The sequence below is a fragment of the Lactuca sativa genome, chromosome 4 (assembly GCF_002870075.4).
Source record: "Lactuca sativa cultivar Salinas chromosome 4, Lsat_Salinas_v11, whole genome shotgun sequence".
Taxonomy (NCBI): Eukaryota; Viridiplantae; Streptophyta; class Magnoliopsida; order Asterales; family Asteraceae; genus Lactuca; species Lactuca sativa.
This window is the reverse complement of record NC_056626.2, coordinates 79512211-79537459: the sequence shown is the minus strand read 5'-3', so window position 1 is coordinate 79537459 and position 25249 is coordinate 79512211. Positions and strand designations below refer to the sequence as shown.

General features: G+C 37.6%; 1 protein-coding gene across 1 annotated transcript; it reads left to right on the top strand.

The window, feature by feature from the left end:
• The first annotated feature begins 19807 nt into the window (after nt 1-19807).
• On the top strand, nt 19808-23063 carry LOC111884829 (uncharacterized). Its single transcript, XM_042901060.2, has 4 exons — nt 19808-20148; nt 20256-20332; nt 22483-22594; nt 22699-23063. The coding sequence occupies exons 1-4, from the start codon at nt 19898-19900 to the stop codon at nt 22826-22828; spliced, it is 570 nt and encodes a 189-aa protein (XP_042756994.1). The 5' UTR covers nt 19808-19897; the 3' UTR covers nt 22829-23063.
• The last annotated feature ends 2186 nt before the right edge of the window (nt 23064-25249 follow it).

Here is a 25249-nt window from a genome sequence, read left to right as displayed (position 1 = left end):
ACATATATATATATATATATATATATATATATATATATATATATATAGGGTTATGATTAAATATGAATTACAATTATTGTGTGAATGTATGACCATTTTTTTTTGAAAAGGGAACTTCCCTAACGAGGGTTTCCGGGCCAGTTTTCGCGCACCGACTAATCTCCCGCTGCAGACATGAGGCTTTGCCTCATGCCCTAGAGTCACTGCACCATTTCTTGTCCATTTGATTTAAAAAGAGGAATGAGTGTGATTTGAGGGTACATATGATTAACATAGGATATCATGTACTATATAATTACACTTATTTAATTATAATTGTATTTTATTCTATTAACTTATACTTAAAAAGAAAGGATTACTAATTAATTACATAATCTAATGAGCTTTTTTATTAAATACTTAGTTATATTATTTTACAAAAGTAAACATGGATAATTAAACATCATTTAAAAAAAACGTAAGTCCATAAAACTATTTTCATACATGGAATAGATTTCGTTCTTTGAGAATGATTCATGAATATTGTATATCATATTCTTGAAGAAAATACAATATTCTTTTACGAAGCCAATGTAATAACATCAAATGGGAATTCTTGAGGAATATAAAATAATTTGGATACACACAAAAGTAATCGTGGTAAAACAAAATATATTCTTAAAAAATATGTTCAGTTTCACATACAGTGTGTAGTAAAAATAAATATATTCTTAAAGAATGTGTTTGGTTAGACACAAAATCAATTGAACCTACTGAAGTGATAATAAATAAATTCTTTAAGAATCATCGAAACCTTAGTCATGTACGATTAACCTGCCAAATCGAAACCTTAATTCATATTATAATGATTTTTTTTTTTATTAAATCAACATTCATTCTTTAAAGAATCAACATTAATTGTAAACATAAAAAAACTTTGATTCCTCTAATTTTTGAAACAATCAACGTCAAAATCCATGGAGGTTGAAAATTTCTTTTCCCATTCTTTAGTTGATTATCTCTCTCTCTCTCTCTCTCTCTTTTTTTTTTTTTTTTTTTTAAATTGTTATGGTGAGATTGTTATATAAGAATGAATGCGATGAATATTTGGAAACAATTGTTCAAATGGTAATTTTAATAATTCCATATATATTGCTTAGTAATTAATGAAAAATAAATAAACTAATCATAAGATTTCATAATTACCCTAGACTATTGATTGGACCACAATTGGTCATACATCCACACAATATATATATATATATATATATATATATATATATATATATATATATATATATATATATATATATATTGGTTATATATGATCCTAACTCTCTCTCTCTCTCTCTCTCTATATATATATATATATATATATATATATATATATATATATATATAATTTCCATAAAATTGGTTGCCATGTCGTAACAATGTACGTGTCACGACGTGAAAATCGCTATAATGCCATATGCTCCAAGGAAATTGTCCATGTCAGTAGAGGATTCTTCTGTTGACACGTGGTTACAACGTGAAAGGCAATATGTCACGTCGTGAAACATAATTTTATGCAAGAATCGATAATCTTCTTTTATCACACGTTTCAGGTATGAGTCAATTCGTTATGTTATGTTTTAAGAGGAAATGAATACGAAGTTGTATTTAAGTATAACCTACCATCCATAGAATGATTGTCAGAGCGAATGACGATTCAAACATTGGAGGATATGTTAAGAGCATGTACCCTAGAATTTCAAGGTAACTGGGATGAGCATTTACCAATGATAGAGTTTTCCTACAACAATAGTTACCATTCGAACATTACAATGTCACCTTATCAAGCATTGTACGAACATAAGTGTCGTACGTCGTCTTGTTGGCTTGAGGCCGGAGAAAAGCAGTTTATGGGCCCGAAATAGTCCATCAGACTGCTGAAAAGCTAAAATTGATTAAAGAAAGGATGTTAGCAGCTCATGATCGCCAAAAGAGCTATGCTGACAAAAAGAGACGACTGATGACATTCGAAGTTGGAGATTCGGTATTGCTCAAAGTCTCACCATGGAAGGGATTTATACGATTTGGAAAGTGAGGAAAGCTGAGTCCAATATTTATTGGGCCATTCAAGGTTCTTCTGAGGATTGGGGACCAAGCTTACAAACTGGAATTATAGGAATAACTGGATGGTATTCATAACACGTTCCATGTGTGTTATTTAAGGAAGTTCATGGGAGAAGTTCCCGATATAATTCCACTTTCGGAGTTAAGGATGGATGAAAATAAGAGGTTAATCGAAGAACCTGAAGCAATTGTTGATCGTAAGACAAAGAAGTTACGCCATAAGATGGTCGGATTAGTGCTTGTGTGATGGAAACATACAAATGGGTCGAACCTCACTTGGGAAACAGAGAGTGACATGATGAGTCGCTATCTACATCTGTTTGTTGATGCATGATTCCGAGACGGACTCATCCTAAGGAGGAAAGAATTGTAACGCTCGTGTTTTTGGCTAAGCATTAATATTATGATGTAATAGTTAGGTTCGATAATTGTAACCTATTTTGAAGTAAGGAAGATGAATTATTTGAGTATTATGTGATTTATGTGCTACATATGTGTTTATAACAATATAATAAATAATAATAAAAATACGCGTCAAAAATATAATGAATATTTGACCCAATATCTTTAAATAAAGTTGAAGTAGTCGTAACAAGGATTTCAAGGATATAAGGAACGTTGAAATCCGACTTATAATGAAGAAGTTATGACCCGTCAGAGTTTTGCGACAAAACCAACACGACGTCGTGTATTGTAAAAAGCGAGTTTACGATAAAATACATTTTAGCCTTAGAGATCTAAATAAAATTCGTATTATACACTAAACCGAGAATGTAGATAAAAAGAACGTCAAAATATGAATTCGTTAGAGGAAGTGATGATTTTTCTAAGATTTGGCATAACAGTATGCAGCTCAGAAATCAAATTTTAGATCGATCGAGTTTTCGCGGATGCAACCTAAATGAGAATTGAAGATCTCATTAATATGAGCTCAACAATATAAAGACAATCGAAAACGGACGTCGAATAACAGAGTTATGAATTTTTAACGGACTTTAACTGTCTAAGCCTGTTAAAATATAACTTTAAAAATAAAGTCAAAATTAGCTGATAGACTCTGAATGAAAGTTGTAGATCCCATCGATACCTACGTGTGGATATAAAGAACGTTAAAAACGGAGCTTTTATGAGAAAGTTATGGATTTTAGAAGATAATTAGTTTTTGGAGTAATTTGTGAGTGATACGTGATGCGATCTCAGCCACAACTTCCTCCCCACGCCTTGCCACCAGATGGCGACACTTGGCACCTCAACACGTCGTGTAGGAATCAGAACACACTGTGTCGATCAGTTTCCCAGCCTATAAATAGAGGTGCAAATCACCCATTTTTTTCACACCTTTCCAATTCTCTTGTCCCAATTACTCCTAAACCTTATAAGTTTTCCCTAGCACTTCCTAAGTGTTAGAGTCGAGTCCTGGAGCACTAGAAGGATCCGAGAATAAGAGCTTTCGGATCGGAAATGAGTTATGCTTACCCTACTTTAAGTATAACTTATGTTTAAGTTCATTATCGTTATTATGGACCTATAAACAAGATTGATCAGTGATTCAAAGTCGTTATACGGATTGATCTACTTACGGAAGAGGTGTCTAGAATGGTCACGTTGGCTTGGTTGTTGGATTTCAAAAAAGCTATATGCTGAAATGGTACTGCCTCCCAACTGTCTTGCTTGGCTGATCCTTACTTGATAGATCATGAAGTAGACTTTGAGTTAATGATGAATCTAGACTAATAATTATTAACTAGTCGCAATAAATATTAGACTAAAATCTAGTAATAATGATACTAGGTTTCGTCAAAGAAAAAGAAAACTGTTAGAAGCGAAGCGCTGCCCGAATTACGAGTCATCCCTTTAACAAGTGAGTGCATAGTTACTTTCATCTTACACATAGATATGAAGTATTTAATATAAATTATGTGCTATGTGTGCATATTATCTGTGTTCTTGATATATATGTTGGATGAACAAATATACATGTTTTATTTTATTTAAACTTTATATGTATTTTATACCTATAATTATGATGGGTAAAGATGGGTAGACTTAATAGATGATGAAATAAATGATAAGAGACCTCGATGTTTAAGCTGATTAGTCATCTAGCAGAGTATAGATGACGACCACAGACTAGTCTAGACGGCCCAGTGGAACACTACCAGACTCGTAACATGTATATTTTTGAACTATGTGTTCATCAGGTGTACTCTATCCCTTTCATGATTGCCTTTTTGACATATATTGTCGAGGAGTCCCCTATGTAGTGTTGTCATCTCGATGATAATCCTTAGGCTAGGTCCCTTAAATTAGATGCTTTAGGGACAGAAAGTGAGGATAACGGGAACGGGTAATCGGGTTGAATGATTTGATGAAATTAATGAACTTAATTATTGTGGGTTGAAAACCCTATGTGCTCACCAAAATCTCAAGTCTGACCCACTCAATATCTTGCATTACAGGTAGTGGCAAAAGAGCACATGAGTAATGATCTGATGAAAGATCTATGGATTATAGGCAATTAGAATAAAAGATGTTATAAGGCCTGTACTATTTTTGTTTATGCTATTCTATTGTATTGACAATGACATCCCAATGTTTTTAATATAATTAAACACATTTCTTCGGAGATGATTTGATAATATCTTTATCATATTCTTGGGAACAAATTTCGCAATATTATTCTTCAAAAGTATAGTCTGAATTTTAAATAAAGCATAAACAAATCGGTTTTTTCTAGCCGTAAAACTGTGGATGTCACATTACATATGGTATTCATTAGGTGATGATTAAAATTATTAATAGTATTGTAAGAAGTGAAGAACACAAATGCAAGAACTTTAGGTGACTAATTATTGAATAGATGTATCTATATTGACTTAATGATGATTTTTATAAAATAAAGTATGACTATAATGTTCACAAAACTTGTTTGATATGTGGAATATTATATGTATTTTTTCCATTCATGAAAGTGATATTTTCAAAGGGTATTTATTTATGATTAAATGTCTATGATGATTTACAAATGAATTTCCTAATGAAATTGTGCATTCATGTTACGATGTGAATGAAACAATTAGGTTGTCAAACTAAAAATCCATAGTAGATGATGATAATGACGAGGAAGGACTAAAAATGTCAAATTACAAATGTTAGGATGACAAGGATGACAACTGAAATCTCTAATGGACTTGTTCCATTTATCTTCCAAACCCGGACAAGTTCATTTTTGTCTCGCCCATGATTGACATTTTTTCGTTGAAGTTATGCGACGATTTTATCAAAGGATGACCACATATGGTGAAAGTCGTATTCGATGACTAAATATTGTTCCTTTAAAAATTCTATGTTTTACTAGAGGGTTAGTTTGAGGAGATTACAGGTTTATGAAACTATAAGAACTAGAGGTATCAGAATTCAATCCTCCGTGTGCCGGTTGTGTTATGCTACATTTGAATCGGTTGATCATACTATTGTAGATTGTAACTTTGCAACTGTTACTAGATAATGAATTTTCAAGTAGTGTGGTATCAGTCTGCATCAATTTTCCAGTATGACAGATTTTATAGATTTCACTGGGAAGTCTACGAAGTGGAGAAAAAACATCATATCAATTTGTTACGATTTGTTATGATACATTTGAAAAACGATGAATAACAAGGTGTTGGAACAATATTAGTTCTTCCCATACTTTGACTAGGGATAATACAATATCTTTATCTTTCATTTGGATTAGACATACGGGTAAAATAGAAAATAGTAGTTGGATTGATTAGTGTTGTTTTTGACTTTTAAGAATCTATATTTCTTTGTTTCTAATTATTTGTATTGTTTTTTTGTTTGTATTCTAGTAACTTGCTATAATATTTCGCCTTTTTAAAAAAAAATTGGAGATGGTTCAAGGGAAAGAATGATATATCTTTTAGTTTTGTAGTTTTCTGTTATCTACTTTATGAAAGTTAGGTTGTTGCACATACTAACTAGAATATATTTTTGTGGTTTATGAAATTTTTTCTGTAACATCCATAAATTTCATGCCAAATTCAAACTTTTTAAATCATAAATAAAAGTCAATTAGTATTGTTTACAAAATGTTTTCAAATCAATATCCATCAGAGTGTCCCAAAATCATAACGTAAGGATGAGGAGTGATACGGTCACTCCTTTGCCTTGCCACGATCTCCTGAAGTACCTGAAACAATTACTGAAAATTGTAAGCCCAAGGGCTTAGTGAGCTACCCCTAAAATATCAATACCATATCAGTAACAACCAATCAAACAATCATGCATACTGGGCCATCGGCCGGACTGGACCGCTCTACTGGGCCTGCAATCTATCTAGATCTATCTCGAGCCTTCGGCATGACTGGTCAGCCTCGAGGGCCTGCAGTCTCCCCGGACCGCTCGTAGGGTATGCTGGCCTTCAGCACAAAGCAGGACTGCCTCAACCTAACCAACAAGCAATTAACCATGTGCGCATAACTATCACATACTGCATATACAAACATCACATATATGTCACACTGATCATCAACTATAAAATCCTCTCGTAACTAGAGTACCGACCTAGCAGGTCACTACATACCAATCCTTACGAATCGTAAAAGCATAACATACTATCTATCCTGATTCCGATCTAACATATCAAAATCATATGTCACATACCATGAGAACTGATCTAACCGATCTCTAGCATAGCAACCATCCTAACCAGGATGAATTCTAACATAGCAACCATCCTAAACCAGGATAAATCCTAACATGGCGAAAACATAGCAACCATCCTAAACCAGGATGTAAATTATAAAGGGTCGGCCTTGGTGCCGTGGACCCTATCGATATAGTGAGGATAACTCACCTCGCAGATGTCGATTCAAAAGGTAAACTCCAACTATCGGATCACTTGACACAGGCTCCACCACCTATAACCATAGCACAATATATTCGTAAGTCCTTACTCTTATGAGGCACTCCATAACCTCCTAGTAAATTCCTGATCAAGGTCAAAGTCCTCGGTCAAGGTCAATCGTCCATGTTGACCTCAACTCATCGGAGTGACTCTTCGAGTTCCTTCGAATCCCGATCAATCCTTAAGGCCACCCGTCGAGTTTCCTCCTTGAAACTCGACGGGTATACACGCAACCATATCCTTGGTTAAACTCATCCGACTCGTCGAGTTGTTCTTCAACTCGTCGAGTTTCATGGCCATCTTCATCTAACTCGTCGAGTTGTTCAAACAACTCGTTGAGTTCACGGCTTCCTTCATCCGGCTCGCCGAGTTGTTCATCCAACTCGTCGAGTTCGATGCACATCTTCATATGACCCGCCGAGTCAACTTCGCGACTCGCCGAGTCCTTTCAGTCATTTCAACATGCAGACGTCTTTAAGCCATGGCAAGGCCCCAAATTGCAGATTCAACCCCCTTAGGCCTGCTTATCACGTAAAGTTGCAAACTTTACGTGCATGCAATGCTTCACAAGCTCCTAATGCCCAAACCATACTTTTAATGGGTGTTCATGGACCAAGGGAACCTTAATCTTGACTAAAGTTGGAACTTTATGCTTGTATGCTCCAAGGAGGGTCCAGATCTGAAGTTACAACTTCAGATCTAGCCCATAGATTGTCATACCAACTTGATACCCTCATAGAACCCCCTAAACTCATTCAAAGATAAGGTCTAGACTGAAATAGCTGGGGGGGGGGGGGGGGGTAATGGTTTAATACCTTCCCAAGAGATGTCCACAGCAGAAGAATTTGGATCTCCTCCTAGCTCCTTGCCTCAATCACTTGATTTCCCCAAACTTCTACACCAAATTCTTCTCCCAAAGCTTCAACACACAAAGGCACACACACACACACACACGAGTTAGAGATGCAAAGGGGGCTGCCAAGGAACTGAAAGAGGCTTGAGCTTCTTTAAATAGGGGTGCAAACCCCGAAAATTAGGGTTTCTCCTTCCCGGCTCCTACTCGCTGAGTCCCACAAAGGACTCGCCGAGTAGCTCACTTAATTCGCGATCCCACCCACTGCTAATCGACGAGTAGGGCTACCGACTCGTCGTGTAGGGCCAAAACCAAGAAGTTTTTATTTAAAATAATACCTGAGAATCATGGCGTTACAACTCTCCCCCACTTGAACTAGACTTCACGCTCGAAGTCTGCTGGGATAAATAATGACGGGTAATGCTCGCGTATCTCCTCCTCCGGCTCCCATGTCCATTCGGATCCCTTCCGGTGTTCCCACTGTACCTTCACTAAGGGTATTTATTTGTTCCGCAAAATCTTCTTCTTTCTTTCCAAAATGGACACAGGCCTCTCCACATAATTCAAACGCTCGTCGGCCTGAATATCATCCAATGATACAACTGCCTCCTGGTCCATAATGCACTTTCACAATTGTGAAACATGAAATGTGTTGTGGATCCGACTAAGCTCCTCCGGAAGCTCTAACCTATAAGCCACCTTGACAACCCTAGCAACAATCCTGAACGGCCCGATGTAACGGGGACCCAATTTTCCCCTCTTCCTGAAGTGGATCACTCCCTTCCAGGGTGAGACCTTCAGGAGAACCATGTCACCCACCTGAAATTCCAGCTCAGATCGGCGTCGGTCGGCATAACTTTTCTGCCGACTCTGAGCGGTCTGTAGTTGCTGTCTAATCTGCTGTATCATCTCGGTGGTTTGCAGAACTACCTCTGTCCGACCCATCACCCTATGCCCAATCTCCCCCCAGCAGACTGGGGTCCTACACTTCCGCCCATACAACAGCTCGAAAGGCGGGGCGCCGATACTGGAATGACAGCTGTTGTTGTAGGCGAACTCTACAAGCGGTAGGTGGGAATCCCAACTCCCATTGAAATCAATGACGCACGCCCTCAACATATCTTCGAGGGTCTGAATGGTCCTCTCACTTTGCCCATCAGTCTGCGGATGGAATGTTGTACTGAAATGCAGCCTCGTACCTAGTTCCTCGTGGATCTTCTGCCAAAAACAGGAAGTAAATCGGACATCCCGATCGGAAACTATGGAAACTGGAACCCCATGACGAGAGACAATCTCGCGGACGTATAGGTCGACCAACTTCTTCACCGACGAACTCTCCCATACAGCTAGGAAATGGGCACTCTTGGTCAATCGATCCACAATGACCCATATAGTGTCGAAACCCTTTGCTGTTTTTGGCAAATTCGTGATGAAATCCACCGTGATTCGTTCCCATTTCCACATGGGAATCTCCAGGGGCTGCAACTTACCATGCGGCCTCTAATGCTCGGCCTTGACCATCCTACAGGTCAAGCACCTCTCAACAAACCAAGCGATATCTCGCTCATGCCAGGCCACCAATAACTCGAACTCAGATCACGGTACATCTTGGTGGCTCCTAGATGAATAGAGAAGCGAGACTTATGAGCCTCCTCCATCACTGTCTGCCGGACCCCTTCGGTCATCGGAACCCAAACCCGACTGTAACGGGTCAACAATCCACGACTATCCTCAACAAACCGAGCACTTTCGCCCTTAATCTTCTCCAACTTCTAGTTCTCTGGCCTCATACCCTCAATCTGAGCATCCCTGACCAGACCCACCAGCAGGGAATCCATCGCTATTCTCATACACCTGGCTGGGGTCGAGGACCCAGCTGACTTGTGGCTCAGAGCATCCGCAACCACGTTCGCCTTACCAGGATGGTAAAGGATATCACAACCATAGTCCTTGACTACATCCAACCACCTGCGCTGCCTCATATTTAGGTTCGGCTGATCCATAATGTGCCTCAAACTCTTGTGATCCGTGTATATGGTACAACGGACCCCGTACAGATAGTGCCTCCAAATATTGAGAGCGAAGACCACCACTCCCAACTCAAGATCGTGCGTGGGGTATCTCATCAAATGTGGCTTCAACTGCCGCGATGCATAAGCTATCACTCATCCCCTTTGCATGAGGACTGCCCCTAAGCCTGTGATGGACGCATCACAATATACCACGAAATCCTCCACTCCCTCAGGGAGTGTCAACACTAGCGCCTCGCATAACCGCTGCCGGAGGGTCTCAAACGCCCTCTGCTGCTCCAGGCCCCACCGGAAATCCACTCCCTTCCTCGTTAGATGAGTGAGGGGTACGGTAACCTTGGAGAAATCACGAATGAATCTCCGATAATACCCTGCTAAGCCCAGGAAACTCCTGATGTCTGAGGGAGATCTTGGAGTCTCCCACTACATAACCTCCTCCACCTTGGTCGGATCGACCAAAATCCCATCCTGGTTAACGAGATGTCCAAGGAATTGAACCTCTCACAACCAGAACTCACACTTCGAGAACTTGGCATAAAGTCGTTCTCGTCGCAGCACCTCCAACAGCTCCTTGAGATGCTCCTCATGCTGCTCTCAGGTCTTGGAATACACCAAGATATCATCTATAAACATAATGACTGAGCGATCGAGCATCGGTCTACAGACTCGGTTCATCAGATCCATGAACACTGCTGGCGCGTTGGTGAGTCTAAACGGCATCACCACGAACTCGTAATGACCATAACGAGTCCGGAACGCGGTCTTCTCCACGTCTTCCTCCCTCACCCTAACCTGGTGGTATCCTGATCTCAAATCGATCTTGGAAAACCAAGATGCACCCTGCAGCTGGTCGAAAAGATCGTCTATCCTCGGAAGCGGATAATGGTTCTTCACCGTTAACTTATTCAACTCCCTATAGTCAATGCACATCCTGTGCGAACCATCCTTCTTCCTGAAGAAGTGGATCGGTGCTCCCCAGGGTGAGCTACTCAGATGAATAAACTGCTTACCCAGCAGTTCCTGCAACTGAGATGATAGCTCCTGCATCTCTGGCGGTGCCAAACGGTACGACGCCTTGGCGATAGGGGCCACACCTGGCACCAGATCAATCCTAAACTCAACCTGCCTCACCGGAGGCACTCCGGGTAATTCCTCCGGAAACACATCAGCAAACTCTCTAATCACAAGGACCTCTGAAACTGAGAGCTGCTCTCTAACCCGCATATCTACCACATACGCCAAATAACCGGCACACCCGTGCTGAATATACTGTCGAGCCCTGGCCTCCGAACAAAACCCTGATCATGACCTGGTGCCTTCACCATATACTACCAGTTCTCCCCCACTTGGGGTTCGAACCACCACCCGCTGCCCCTCATAGTCGATCCTGACGCCAAAACGGCTAAGCCAATCCATCCCTACAATCACGCATACATCCCCCATGGGGATAGGAATCAAATCTATCGAGAAAGACACCTCGAAAATCTCCAACTCTCATCCTCGGTAGATCGAAGAAGCAGAAACCCCGTGCTCGTTGGCGATTGAAACTCGCAACGGACACTCAAGATCATCTATCAGCACACTGAAACCTCTAGAGAAGGTCTGAGATACAAACGACTGACTCGCCCCCGAGTCAAATAATACCAAAGCGGGCAAAGAATTTACTAAAAACGTACCTAATCACAAGTACAATCAATAAGCATAACACCAATACAATAACCGTGACATAGAAAAGAAACGTACCAGCAACCACATCCGGTGCTGCCTTGGCCTCCTCGGCCATGAGTTGGAAAGCGCGACCCTGAGCCTTCGGAGGCTCCACCTTGACTGGCCTCCCATCTCCAATCCTTGCAGTAGCTGGCGCGGAACCCAGCGCCGACTTGGCGGCGAGCTGCAGAAAGTTGGTCTTCACATGACCAACCTGATGACAATGGTAACAAATCCTCATATCTACTGGAGGGGCAGACTGACGGCAGTCCCTGGCATAGTTCCCCTCATTGCCACATTTGTGGCAATCACCTCCTGCTCGACAAACCCCTAAATGAGCCTTGCCACACTTTCCACAAGTGCGGCTCTGATGACCCCCGGACCGTGTATCAGCGGTTTTAGACCGCTTACGCGCCAACTGAGACTGTGCCGGTGCCTGACGCTGCTCTTTCAGCTGCAGCTTTATCTCCAACTCACGTCGTCGCGCGGCTTCCTGAAGGTCCAGGAGGGTATCACATCGCTGAGTAGACACAAACTGTCGAATATACGTCTTGAGCATACTCAGAAAACGAGTCATTTGAGACTGCTCTGAAGCAAACTCCGGGAAAAACATAGCCCTCTCGGTGAACATACAGGTAATCTCCATCACAGACTCCCCATCCTGTCTCAATGTTAAAAACTCCTGCGCAAGCTGCTCCCGCTCAACGTGTGGAACGTAGCGGGTGCGGAACATATCTCTGAACTACTCCCAAGTAACAACAGCCCCCTGATCATCAGTATACGACCCAGTCGTCAGCCTCCACCAGTCCTTTACCCCAAGCCTCAGCAGGTTCAGGGCACACCTGACCTTTTGGTCAGCAGGACATGAGCACGTGAAGAAACAGCCCTCCACGTCAGATAACCACCTCATAGCCCTAATCTCATCATGTGTACCATCAAACGTCGGGGCTTCGTATTATCGAAGTCCCGGTACTGGAAAGCTCTGCCGGCTCCTCCTCCAACCCCTGTCGCAGTTACAGCCGAAGTGGCTGCAGCGACAGCTGTCTCTGCAAGAGCGGCACATCGCTCATCAAAATACTCAACCATCACGGTCTTAATCGACCCAAACAACAATCTCGTCGTGCATGATCTCCCGAATCCGGGCATCCAACTCCTCGGTCCCTATCTGAACCATGGGCTCAGGTGCTACCGGCACCTCCAATCCTCTGTCTCCTGATCCTGATCCTGATCCTGATCCGGATCCCGAAGCAACACGTCTCGTCACCACCATACTGCAAACACACTCAAATTCTCAGACAAATCATATAATGACGGAAGACTAATACCCTCAATCCCTAGGGGTTGTGACTTCCTTGCTACGCGTATGGGTCCTATGCTTTCAGTAGTATGGGCCCCTACTACCTTCCACACCTATCCATATTTGTCTCAAGTATTACCACAACGCCCTAAACTATATTCAACATAATATGCGCTCAACCCTCACTAACAGGGGACATTGCCTAACTAGCAACTGATCCTACAGTTCCGCACCACTCACACATCCATGAAACTTCCATCTTCCCCTGCAACGCTAGTGTACACTGGCTGCACATAGTGCTGGACCCGATAGACTTTCAAATATCTGATCCTACACTAAGGTCGAATCAGACATTCTCAGGCTATAAGATCTCGACTACACATAGCCGTGGTGCATACACTAAACATCTGCAGTTATGATGTCATTTCCATATACAAGGATCCCTAGGCTAACAGGCATCATATAATCAGGCAATTCTATCACGCGATTCCTGAAGATCCCTAGCCTAGCACTAGCATGCTGTTCTAACATATCAGAATATCAAATAACTGTATGGTATTTTGGGGCTTACTTACAGACTCCGACTAAGCGTGCCCTCTGCATCCTCCATCATTTATTTTGAAAACCATTTTAAAACTTATTTTCCAAGAATCTCCTTGATTTGAGACTGGATTCACACGAGTGTTCCTCCAATTCACTCAAACCAAGGCTCTTATACCAACTTGTAACATCCATAAATTTCACGCCAAATTCAAACTTTTTAAATCATAAATAAAAGTCAATTAGTATTGTTTACAAATGTTTTCAAATCAATATCCATCAGAGTGTCCCAAAATCATAACGTAAGGATGAGGAGCGGTACGGGCACGCCTTTGCCTTGCCACAATCTCCTAAAGTACCTGAAACAATAACTGAAACTGTAAGCCCAAGGGATTAGTGAGCTACCCCTAAAATACCAATACCATACAGACAATACCATATCAGTAACAACCAATCAAACAATCATGCATACTAGGCCATCGACCGGACTGGACCGCCCTACTAGGCCTGTAGTCTATCTAGATCTATCCCGAGCCTTCGGCATGAGTGGTCCGCCTCGAGGGCCTGCAATCTCCTCGGACCGATCGTAGGGTATGTTGGCCTTCAGCACAAAGCAGAACCGCCTCAACCCAACCAACAATCAATTAACCATGTGTGCATAACTATCACATACTGGCATATACAAACATCACATATCTATCACACTGATCATCAACTATAAAATCCTCTCGTAACTAGAGTACCGACCTAGCAGGTAACTACATACCAATCCTTACGGATCGTAAAAGCATAACATACTATCTATCCTGATTCCAATCTAACAGATCAAAATCATATGTAACATACCATAACAACCGATCTAACCGATCTCTAGCATAACAACAATCCTAACCAGGATGAATTCTAACATAGCAACCATCCTAAACCAGGATGAAATCTAACATGGCGAAAACATAGCAACCATCCTAAACCAGGATGTAAATCATAAAGGGCCGACCTTGGTGCCGTAGACCCTATCGATATAGTGAGGATATCTCACCTCACAGATGTTGATTCGAAAGGTAAACTCCAACTATCGGATCACTTGACACAGGCTCCACCACCTATAACCATAACACAATATATTCATAAGTCCTTACTCTTATCAGGCACTCCATAACCTCCTAGTAAATTCCTGATCAAGGTCAAAGTCCTCGGTCAAGGTCAACAGTCCATGTTGACCTTAATTCGCCGAGTACACTTGGCCACTCGCTGAGTCCATGGAGCACATTCCAACTCGCTGAGTCATCGGAGTGACTCGTCGAGTTCCTTCGAATCCCGATCAATCCTTAAGGCCACCCGTCGAGTTTCCTCCTTGAAACTCGACGGGTATACACACAACCATATCCTTGGTTAAACTCATCCGACTCGTCGAGTTGTTCTTCAACTCGTCGAGTTTCATGGCCATCTTCATCTAACTCGCCGAGTTGTTCAAACAACTCGTCGAGTTCACGGCTTCCTTCATCTGGCTCGCAGAGTTGTTCATCTAACTCGTCGAGTTCGATGCACATCTTCATATGACCCGCCGAGTCAACTTCACGACTCGCCGAGTCCTTTCAGTCATTTCAACATGCAGACGTCTTTAAGCCATGGCAAGGCCCCAAATTGCAGATTCAACCCCCTAAGGCCTGCTTATCACGTAAAGTTGCAAACTTTACGTGCATGCATTGCTTCACAAGCTCCTAATGCCAAAACCATGCTTTTAATGGGTGTTCATGGACCAAGGGAACCTTAATCTTGACTAAAGTTGGAACTTTATGCTTGTATGCTCCAAGGAGGGTCCAGATCTGAAGTTACAACTTCAGATCTAGCCCATAGATTGTCATACCAACTTGATACCCTCATAGAACCCCTAAACTCATTCAAAGATAAGGTCTAGACTGAAATAGCTGAGGGTAATGGTTTAATACCTTCCCAAGAGATGTCCACAGCAGAAGAATTCGGATCTCCTCCCAGCTCCTTGCCTCAATCACTTGATTTCCCCAAACTTCTACACCAAATTCTTCTCCCAAAGCTTCAACACACAAAGGCACACACACACACATGAGTTAGAGATGCAAAGGGGGCTGCCAAGGAACTGAAAGAGGCTTGAGCTTCTTTAAATAGTGGTGCAAACCCCGGAAATTAGGGTTTCTCCTTTCCAGCTCCTACTCGCCGAGTCCCACAAAGGACTCGCCGAGTAGCTCACTTAATTCGCAATCCCACCCGCTGCTACTCGACGAGTAGGGCCAAAACCAAGAAGTTTTTATTTAAAATAATACCTGAGAATTGGGGCGTTGCATTTTCGTTTTAATTGAGTATTATGGTTATATATATATATATATATATATATATATATATATATATATATATATATATATATATATATATATATACTTTTTAGCAACTAAAAGTAGATTTGATTTATTAGTAAAATTTAAGATATAATGCTAAAAGTAATATTAATTTAAATATATTGTTTTAATTTTTATTACTGAAATTCAAAATCCTCCTTAATAAATGAAGGTTTTTTTTTGCCACATGTCAATTTCTCTTTAGTTTTGACACTTGTTATTTTGTGGTATTTTTGAATAAATGTTTTTTTCCATTTGTCATTTTCTCATTTTTTTTTATCTTTCTTAATTGACACATTATATTTATACCTTAATTAATAATTGCCTTAAGATAGACGGGTGTGGGCAACTGGAAGCCCCGTTATAGGTGACATGACACCTAATAACGGCGCCATAACGGGTGGAACACCGCCCAGACTTGCCGTTATTAGGTGTTATGTTACCAAATGTTATCACGACAACGGGCCATAATGCGTATAATTGATGCAAACGGTCACAATTTCGACCGTTTTTTTTCAAACGATAACGAATTAAAAAAAAATTTACACTATAAATACATACAACTTATATCATTTTTAAATACAAAAAACATAAATTTCTCTCAATATTTCAATATTTCAACTACATAATTCTTTCAATATTTCAAAACCAAAATATGAATCGTCTTGATCCGGCTCATCCGTACAACGATGATAACGACGAAGACGATTTGTACGTGACTATGATGTACCGGTATTATACAAACAACCTACTATAGCCAGATCCAGCTCCACTACTCACGCGACGTGTGACGTTAAATAGAGATCGCGAGGAAGGGCATAGACGACTAGTTAATGATTACTTTGCTGAAAATTGTGTCTACCAGCCAAACGATTTCAAAAGAAGACTCCGTTTGCGAAAAAATGTCTTTGAAAGGATAGCCAACACTATGGAAGCAATGTATCTTTTGTTTCAACTTTTATAAATTACAAAATGTCACTTTTAGATAAAATAAATACAATTTTTACATGTTTAATATTTATTTAGGTATTGTTTGTTTCAATTTTTATAATTTATAAAATGTCACTTTTAGATAAAATAAATACAATTTTTACATGTTTAATATTTATTTAGGTATGAATTTTTCCAAATGAGATATGATGCTAGAGGCAAACGAGGCTTCACAGGGTTGCAAAAATGTGTTGCTGCAATAAAACTTATGACAATCGGAGAGTCGCCCGATTCTGTTGACGATTATATGAGAATGTCTGAGAGGACCGCACGAAAAAATTTCTATTTATTGGCAAGAGGTGTTGTTGAAACCTTCGGTGACCAATACTTGCGCAAACCTTCGTTGCATGATATGCAACAACTATATGTGGCGCATGAAGAAAGACATGGTTTTCCGGGTATGCTTTGGGGCATTGATTGCACACACTGGAAATGGAGAAATTGCCCCGTGGCGTGGAAATGCCAGTATTCGAGCGGTCATCATGGAGCGCTTTCGTTGGTCTTAGAGGCTGTTGTTTCAAAAGATATATGAATTTGGTATGCTTTTTTCGGGGTTGCGGGTTCTAACAACGACGTCAACGTTCTCGATCAATCACCAATATTTGACGATCTTTTGTCAGGAAAAGCCCCGGATGCTCCATTCATAGTGAATGGAAACGAATATAAGTTTGGGTATTACCTTACAGACGGAATATATCCACAATATTCCACGTTTGTGAAGACGTTTCGACACCCAATAGATCCAAGGGACAAATATTTCAAGAGACGACAAGAAGAAGCACGTAAGGACGTTGAACGTGCTTTTGAGGTTTTGAAATCAAAATGACACATAGTTGAACATGCAGCGAGGCCTTATGATTTAGATACTCTACGATATATTATGTATGCATGTATCATAATGCATAACATGGTTGTCGAAGATAAATGACACAATATTGCAACGCATTCGCCTCGGAGCCAAGACATGTGCAATTTCAACCAGGGACATCGGAATATTTACATAGAGTGGTTGATATTCAAGATCAACGAAAACACAAGCAACCCCGTGCAGACTTGACGGATTACATCTTTGTTTGTCACGAAAACGAAGATGAATAGTTTTAGGCCAAAAATTGTAGATTTTATCATCTTTTTAAATTTTTTTTTTTATTTTTTTATTTTTTTATTATTATTTTTTTTTGCTTTTTTGGGTTTTAAATGTTTTTGTGTTTTGTTGTAATTTTTTTTAATGTTGTTTTTAATTTAAGTTTTATTAAAATTTTATTTTTACTTTTCAAATATAAATAATAAAAAAAACAAATTCGAAATATAGAAAAAAAACATCAAAAAAATAGAAAATAAAATAGAAAATAATTGGTCTTATCACATGTTATTAGATGTTGTCCGTTTCCACATTGGGTGTTATAACTCATGTATGAGTAGGATGCTGACATGACACTTTTTGGGTGTGGTAACATGTAATAATATGTTGTCCACACATAGTAGTTTAATTGAAACTAACCAATAAATTACAATATTACAACTCATATAATATTTAATATGTTTCTTTTTAAATTTTAAATTTAAGTAAATTTTTGTTTAAACCTTCATATTTAATTTTTTTTTGTTTTATCCAACCCGTATAACATATGGTCTCACAGCTGGTACATCATAAAATCAATTAGTGCCTCAAATCGAGTTCATAAGCATAGAGCAATTAAAGATTAATCGCTACACCTAATGAAATAGTTAATTCAAATCGACAATCATGAAAGGTTGAATCAAACAGAAACAGAAAATCTTTGCAAAAACAATAGACAATACCTTAAAAACATCCTTCCCTGAGATGTATAAACTGGAACGTCATAAACATTGCAAGATTAGTGATCGGTTAAATGATGGGCGATGTAATTGGAACTGGAAAGAAACACCAACAACTATGGAGCAACTTCGTGAGTTTCATATGCTCACTAATGGAGTCAATACGTTTCAGTCAGTGGCTCAAAGTGACAGATGGGTGTGTAATCTGTCGAGTGACGGAGTATTCCACGTTAATGTTCTTAGAACACAGATCGACTGGAGAAACATGATGCCAGGGGAAGTATCGATAAAGTGGACTCATGAAGTCCCTTTAAAGGGGAATCCAGCTCATGTCCGCCTTATGTCCCTACTGTGAGTTTGAAGAGGAGGATACAACAGACGCGCTATTCCGGTGTCCACTGGCATCAAAGGTATGGGAATATGTAGGTCATTGGTGCAACATTCCTCATCTCCAATTTCAGAATGCTGAGGAAATGGTGAAATATGTAGCACAATGAGGTACATGTTCAAAGAAAAGAAAAACTCTAACTAGCATATGTTATGGGACTGCATGGAGTATTTGGAAAGCTAGGTGTGATTGGATCTTTAAAAAACAAAGAACATCGCCACTCAGAGTAGCAGATTCTGTGAAATCCATAGTGTTTACATGGATTAAGCATATGAGAGACCGATGCAACATTAGTCGGATAGATTGGTGTGTTAGTCCTTTTACCATTATGTAATTTATTTTTCTTTCATGTATTGTACTCTCTCCCTCCTAGCACCTTGCTGAAGTTGTTTGCTTTCTTTTATAAAATTATTTGCCGGTTCCAAAAAAAGCTGGTACATCATAAGGCTTCACGGAGTGGGATGCGGTTTGGAATCGCGATGGTGACACGTGGTCAGGGAACACCGCCCCCAGGGTGCGGTTAGGTGCGGCCAAGACCACAATGCGGTCCTTGAAGATCGTGGTTTGTGATTGGTTGTTGGTGGGTGTGACTGTTGGGGGCATAAATGAATTGATTTATTTATTTATTTATTGCCTTTTGAAAGTGTGACACCACTCTCTTGGTGTGGCAAGAAACCACACTAACCATACTTGTGTGGTAAAAAATGACTTGACGCTGATGTGACGGGGAAAAAAGTACGGTTTCGATGACACCACACCCTGCGGTTTATAATAATTTTTTTTAGATGAAATGCGATTAGTACAATTGATGATGTTATTATTGCTTAAATGGAAAACATCGAGTGTATCCATATTTTGGCCAATGCAAAATTGCAAATGGAGGCGACGAAGGGTTTTTTCCATTGGGGCAAAGAATGATGATTAGCACCAGTTCATTCCTCACAATCAAATTCCCATCTTCTTCTCTTCAAACAACTTCCAAATATCCTCCACGATATCTTCCTCAATTTACAGTGTTTGCATCCTCAACACCGCCGATTTCCATGGCAACTGCCGGCGCCGGGGAATCCACCTCACGAACTTCTACCACAATCCAATCCGCTGTTCCGAACTCTTCTATTACACTATTGTTTGTTGAAATGGGAGTTGGTTACGATCAGCATGGGTCAGTCAAGTCAATCTCTCTGATACACAGAGTACTAACATATAATATTCAATGTAGAGTAAATTTTAGAAATTGGGGATTTCCTTAATCATACGAAATTGAAACAGGCAAGATGTCACGAAAGCAGCAATGAAGGCTTGTAGGGACGCTATCTCTTCCAATTCAATTCCTGCCTTCCGTAGAGGTACTGATTGCGTGCATATGTGTCTTTCATCCCCTCATCCGTTATTAGACTTTCGTTACATTTTGTGTGCATTATCATCATTTAGACATTTGACAGATAATCAAACAGTTTATTTAGACCTTTCGATGCAGAGTAGTTTTATCTTCCTTACTCATTTAGGATCAATAATATGACTAATTTGAGCATTCAAGTGAACTTATCTTTCTTTAAGTTTCATAGAATATCTTGCTATGTTGATAAATGAATTTCTGGAACTTGTCTTGTGTTGGAAGCACTTTCTCTTTCTCAAAATCTAGTTGGGATAAAATGAAATACCAGCCCCTACCATGACAGATACTACACGGATAAATGATTTGAAGTGACCCATGTGTCTTAAATTAATTGCACAATTCAATTTGGTCCCAATAATAATGGATAAAATTGCTGTTCCTTTAACCTTCTTTAAAATAACATCTTCAACCTATGAAATTAAACAAATAAAGGCTTTTGAATGAGTCATTCACAACCAGAATTGATGATTATGAGAAAACCCTTTTTGATAAAAGATAACAGAATTCTCATTTACCCTCTAGCAAAGAAGTTTAAAATTCTTACAAATTCAGTATCCTGAGACATTTCTTTACCACAATATATCAACAGTGTCTTATGATTTACAATTCAAAGTGGCAAAAGGATCTTTTAGTCTTTTTAGCCTTGTAGTAGAAAATTGATTGCTAGCAACTACTTATGGGGGTAGTCTCTTTCAAAATAAGTTGGCATTGTTAATTATGTTGCTTACATTTTGAAGATTACAGTGTCCTTATTTATGTGATGTAACGTAGCATGTGCTATGTATATCCTATTTCAAGAGTATCACTGTCATATTCTTTAAACATATCGTTGTTCATCAGGTTCAATAGTAGTTAACTTCAATTGATTCATTACTATTTATATGATGCTTATATTATCTTAATATTATAGTTACCTTATGTTCATCTTCTTTAGATTAAGAAGCTTATTCAATATTAATATAGCCACAACTTTTGAAATAATACAATTTGGAAGTATCACGAAGAATCTTTTATATTCTACATTATGATTTACAAGTTGAATTGATAAAGGGTTCTTTTAGTCTTTTTGGCCTTGTGGAAACTTGAATGCTAGCAACTACTTGTAAAGAAAGTCTTTTTCAACATAAATTGGCATGCATAGCATAAGTATAGCTCTTACATTTTGAAATTTGTCTTTATTTATGTGATGTAAACTTGCATGTGATATGTAAATCCTATTTCTGGAGTATCACTTTCATATTCTTGAAACAAGTCACTGTTCATCAGATTGAATAGTAGTTATTAGTTAATCATTCATTTGATTTGTTACTTGTGATATGATATGCTTATTTCATCTTGATGTGATAGTTAACTACTTAACTTGTCTTCATCTTATTATGTACATTTATAAGTTTAGTCAATATTACCCTTGGCATGATTTTTGGGGTGCTTCAAAGTTTAGTGTGTGAATGTGGGTAAATGACAATTTTACCCTTCTTTTCTTGAATCAGTTAGTGAAATTTTCTATGTGAGAAATTGTGAGTGTGTGTGTGAATTCATTACATATATATGAGAATCCATAATTCGAATTAGATTGTGTGAATTCATTACATATATAAAATTACTATTTTGCCCTTATCTTTAATTTCTTTATTAATTTTTATGTCTGTCAGGGATCAAAACTGAAAGTGAAAACTACAATAGGGACGAAATATGTAGTTTTGGCTTAAATACTGGGATGGAATTTATAGGTTACCCTAAAAAGTATTAAGTTTTAAATATGTATATTACAGTTACAGTATCTTTATACAATAAATGAACTAAATATACAAAACATTAAAACTTGAAGGACCAAATTGTTAAAAAAAAAGTTCATAAGGACTAAAGTTGCAACAAAAAAATGATTATTTTTGATCTTCGAGTATATTTGATTTTAGCAATTTTGGTCCCAAATTGTTAAAAAAAAAAGGTTCATACCATTTACTTGAAACAAGGACCAGAAATGTTACAAAAACCTCAGATAAGGACTAAAGTTGCAACAAAAAACTATTTGGGTACCAAAAATGTAATTTACTGTTTATTGTTTTAAAGCATTATAATAACATTGGATCTGTGTTGCAGGGTCCATACCCGGTGTTTCATTTGACCGAATGAAATTACAGATAAAACTAGGAGTTCCTCAATCTCTTCAATCCAGCTTGGATATTGAGAAAGTCAAATCTGTTTTCCCCTAGTAAATCTCTTATCTTTATATTTGGTTTATTATGATATGATAAACCACATATCATGTAGTAATTAATAAAAAGCTGTTTTTGTTTTTGGTTTTTGATTTGTTAGTGGGAAAATTGAGAATGTTGAAGTGGTGGATGGTGGATTGATATGCTCAAGTGGTGTCCATGTTGAAGAAATGGGAGATAAGGATGATAATTGTTACATAGTTAATGCAGCTGTTTATGTTGGTTATTGAGCTCAGTTTTTTTTTCTTAGTTTCTCCAAAATAACTTGTTTTTATAGATTATAATCTTTTTTTTTTTTCTTGTAGTAAAGATGGGTTGTCTGTAATAAATAAACAAATATGGTGGTTGAAAAGTCAATGGCTTATTATTGACTTATATGGTGGTGACTTTGGTGTCACTTGACCATTGCTAAAAGTGTGTTAGGATTTAAGCACTTCAACAAATGAATGATTTAACAATTTCACACACAGAGTAATGTTGCAGATGAAAAAAAAAAAACAAAGAACACAATGTTGCAACTGTTGAATTACAGTGATGCTATATCTTGCATTACTTAGCTTAGTTTAGCTTGGGAAGTTCATTGTTTATGAAATGACAAAAAAGAAAAAGAAAAATACATCGCTATTAAAAAAACAAAAGTTAGAAAGTTCATTTCTATAAAAAGTAAAAAAAGCAAAAGTAGATTGCTATTTCATAAAAGTCCATTCTAATTTCTTTGAAAAGGTAGATTTGGGACTAAAAGTCATCATTCACTTAAAAGTCATATTTGTGCTCTCTCTCTCTCTCTCTCTCTCTCTCTCTCTCTCTCTATATATATATATATATATATATATATATATATATATATATATATATATATATATAAATATATATAATTAGGAAGAGCCTAAGAGGGAGATAATCAAATCTTACGTACTCACTAGCCAATCTTTTGTGCGAGTTTACAGTTAGAGTGGGTCAATTTCACATGAAAACCAAAACCGAACCATATGTATTTTGTTAATAAGAATTAAAAACCGCACTACCATTTTTAGTAATAGTGTGGCTATATCTGTAAAATTGGGTTTCGATTCGGGTTTTTGGTTATTGTTGCTAACCTTTACGTTGCCATGATTTGAATAAGGGGGCAAAAGAATATTTGGAAGCTTTTGGGACAACTAAAGCTGCTAGTAGCCCAAAGTGCTCACAACCCAAGGTGCTTGGATAGCCATGTTTCTAACAGCCCAAGCTGCTCTTAAACGGCTAGAAAACCATTATTTTATAATCTTATCCACTTTGCAAATAGAATAAAATCAATAAATATTATATTTGGAACTCTTCCTATGATCCGGAACATTCGTACACAACTCTCCTACGATGCTAGAAAATCATCATTATTATTTTTTTATTATTATCAAAATCTGTAATTTATTTTAGTTTACAACCTAAAGACTACAAAATATCTAAGAACTATGTATCCTCAATTTTCAGCGGATTAAGTGAAAAAATAACAATTTCGTTGAAAAGTTCACCTAATTATAGAAATGTTATACAATGCTTTTTTATTGCTATAATTAGGTAGAAACTTAAAACCTAATTTCCTATAGCAATGTTATACAATACAATGCTTTTTATTGCTATAATTAAGCATAAACTTAAAACCTAATGTCATATAAATGTAATATGACTAATATCTGGTTTTCAGTTTCAAGTTACGATGTAATCAAATTTGCAAAAAAAATCTTTAGGTTTACATATCAATTGTGTTACCGTAAATATGTTTTTTTATATGTATTCATATAAAAAACATATTTATACATGATTTTTTTTAAACTAATCATTGTATAAATATGCTTTTTAGGACTATAAATACATATCTTCTTCTTTTTCCTTAATAAATGAAGGTTTTTTTTGCCACGTGTCAATCTCTCGTGAGTTTTGACACTTGTCATTTTGTAGTAATTTTGAAATAAATATTATCCACTTGTCAATTTTTGGTTTGTTTCAATTTTTAAATTAAACTCATATACTTATATATGTAAAATATTAAATATCATATATATGATATTAAATTACAATAAATACATTTATTCCTTTCTTATTTTAAAGTTATATATTAAAAAATATTTTATGTTTATATTTTAATGTATAATTTTTTTTAAATCAACCCGTATAATATACGGGTCTCACACATAGTATTCTAATAAAAGAATAGTTTTATTATATTTTCGACATGTGTCATTATATTAGGCCTCATAATTAATGCGTATTTTATTTTTCTTTTGCCATGTGCCACCTAATTTTGTCTCCTAATTAATGCATGTCACTTATCAACTTATTTATTCTCCATTTCAAATTTCAAATTTCAAAATTTAAATTTCTCACTCTAATTATATTAAGTTAATAATATTAGAATAAAAATTAAAATAAAATTATAAAGTGATATAATTTTACATATTTATTTAAATCAATGGTTATAATTTTATATAACTAAAAAAATTATTTTAATTCATAATTTATTTAAAATAAGTGATTAATAAATTTGAGTTTTTACTATTAAAATTTAATTAATTTTGTAACCATGGTTCCCACGGGTTATAAACTATTTTTTTTATGTATAAATACATATTTATACTTCTATCTAAGTTTAGTAGTATGTATAAATACATATT

Excerpts from the sequence above, each read along its gene's own strand:
- LOC111884829 (XM_042901060.2), top strand. The coding sequence starts at position 19,898 with ATGATGATTAGCACCAGTTCATTCCTCACAATCAAATTCCCATCTTCT. Across the intron at positions 20,149-20,255 it reads GTTGGTTACGATCAGCATGG|GCAAGATGTCACGAAAGCAG; the intron begins GTCAGTCAAGTC and ends AAATTGAAACAG. Across the intron at positions 22,595-22,698 it reads GTCAAATCTGTTTTCCCCTA|TGGGAAAATTGAGAATGTTG; the intron begins GTAAATCTCTTA and ends TTGATTTGTTAG.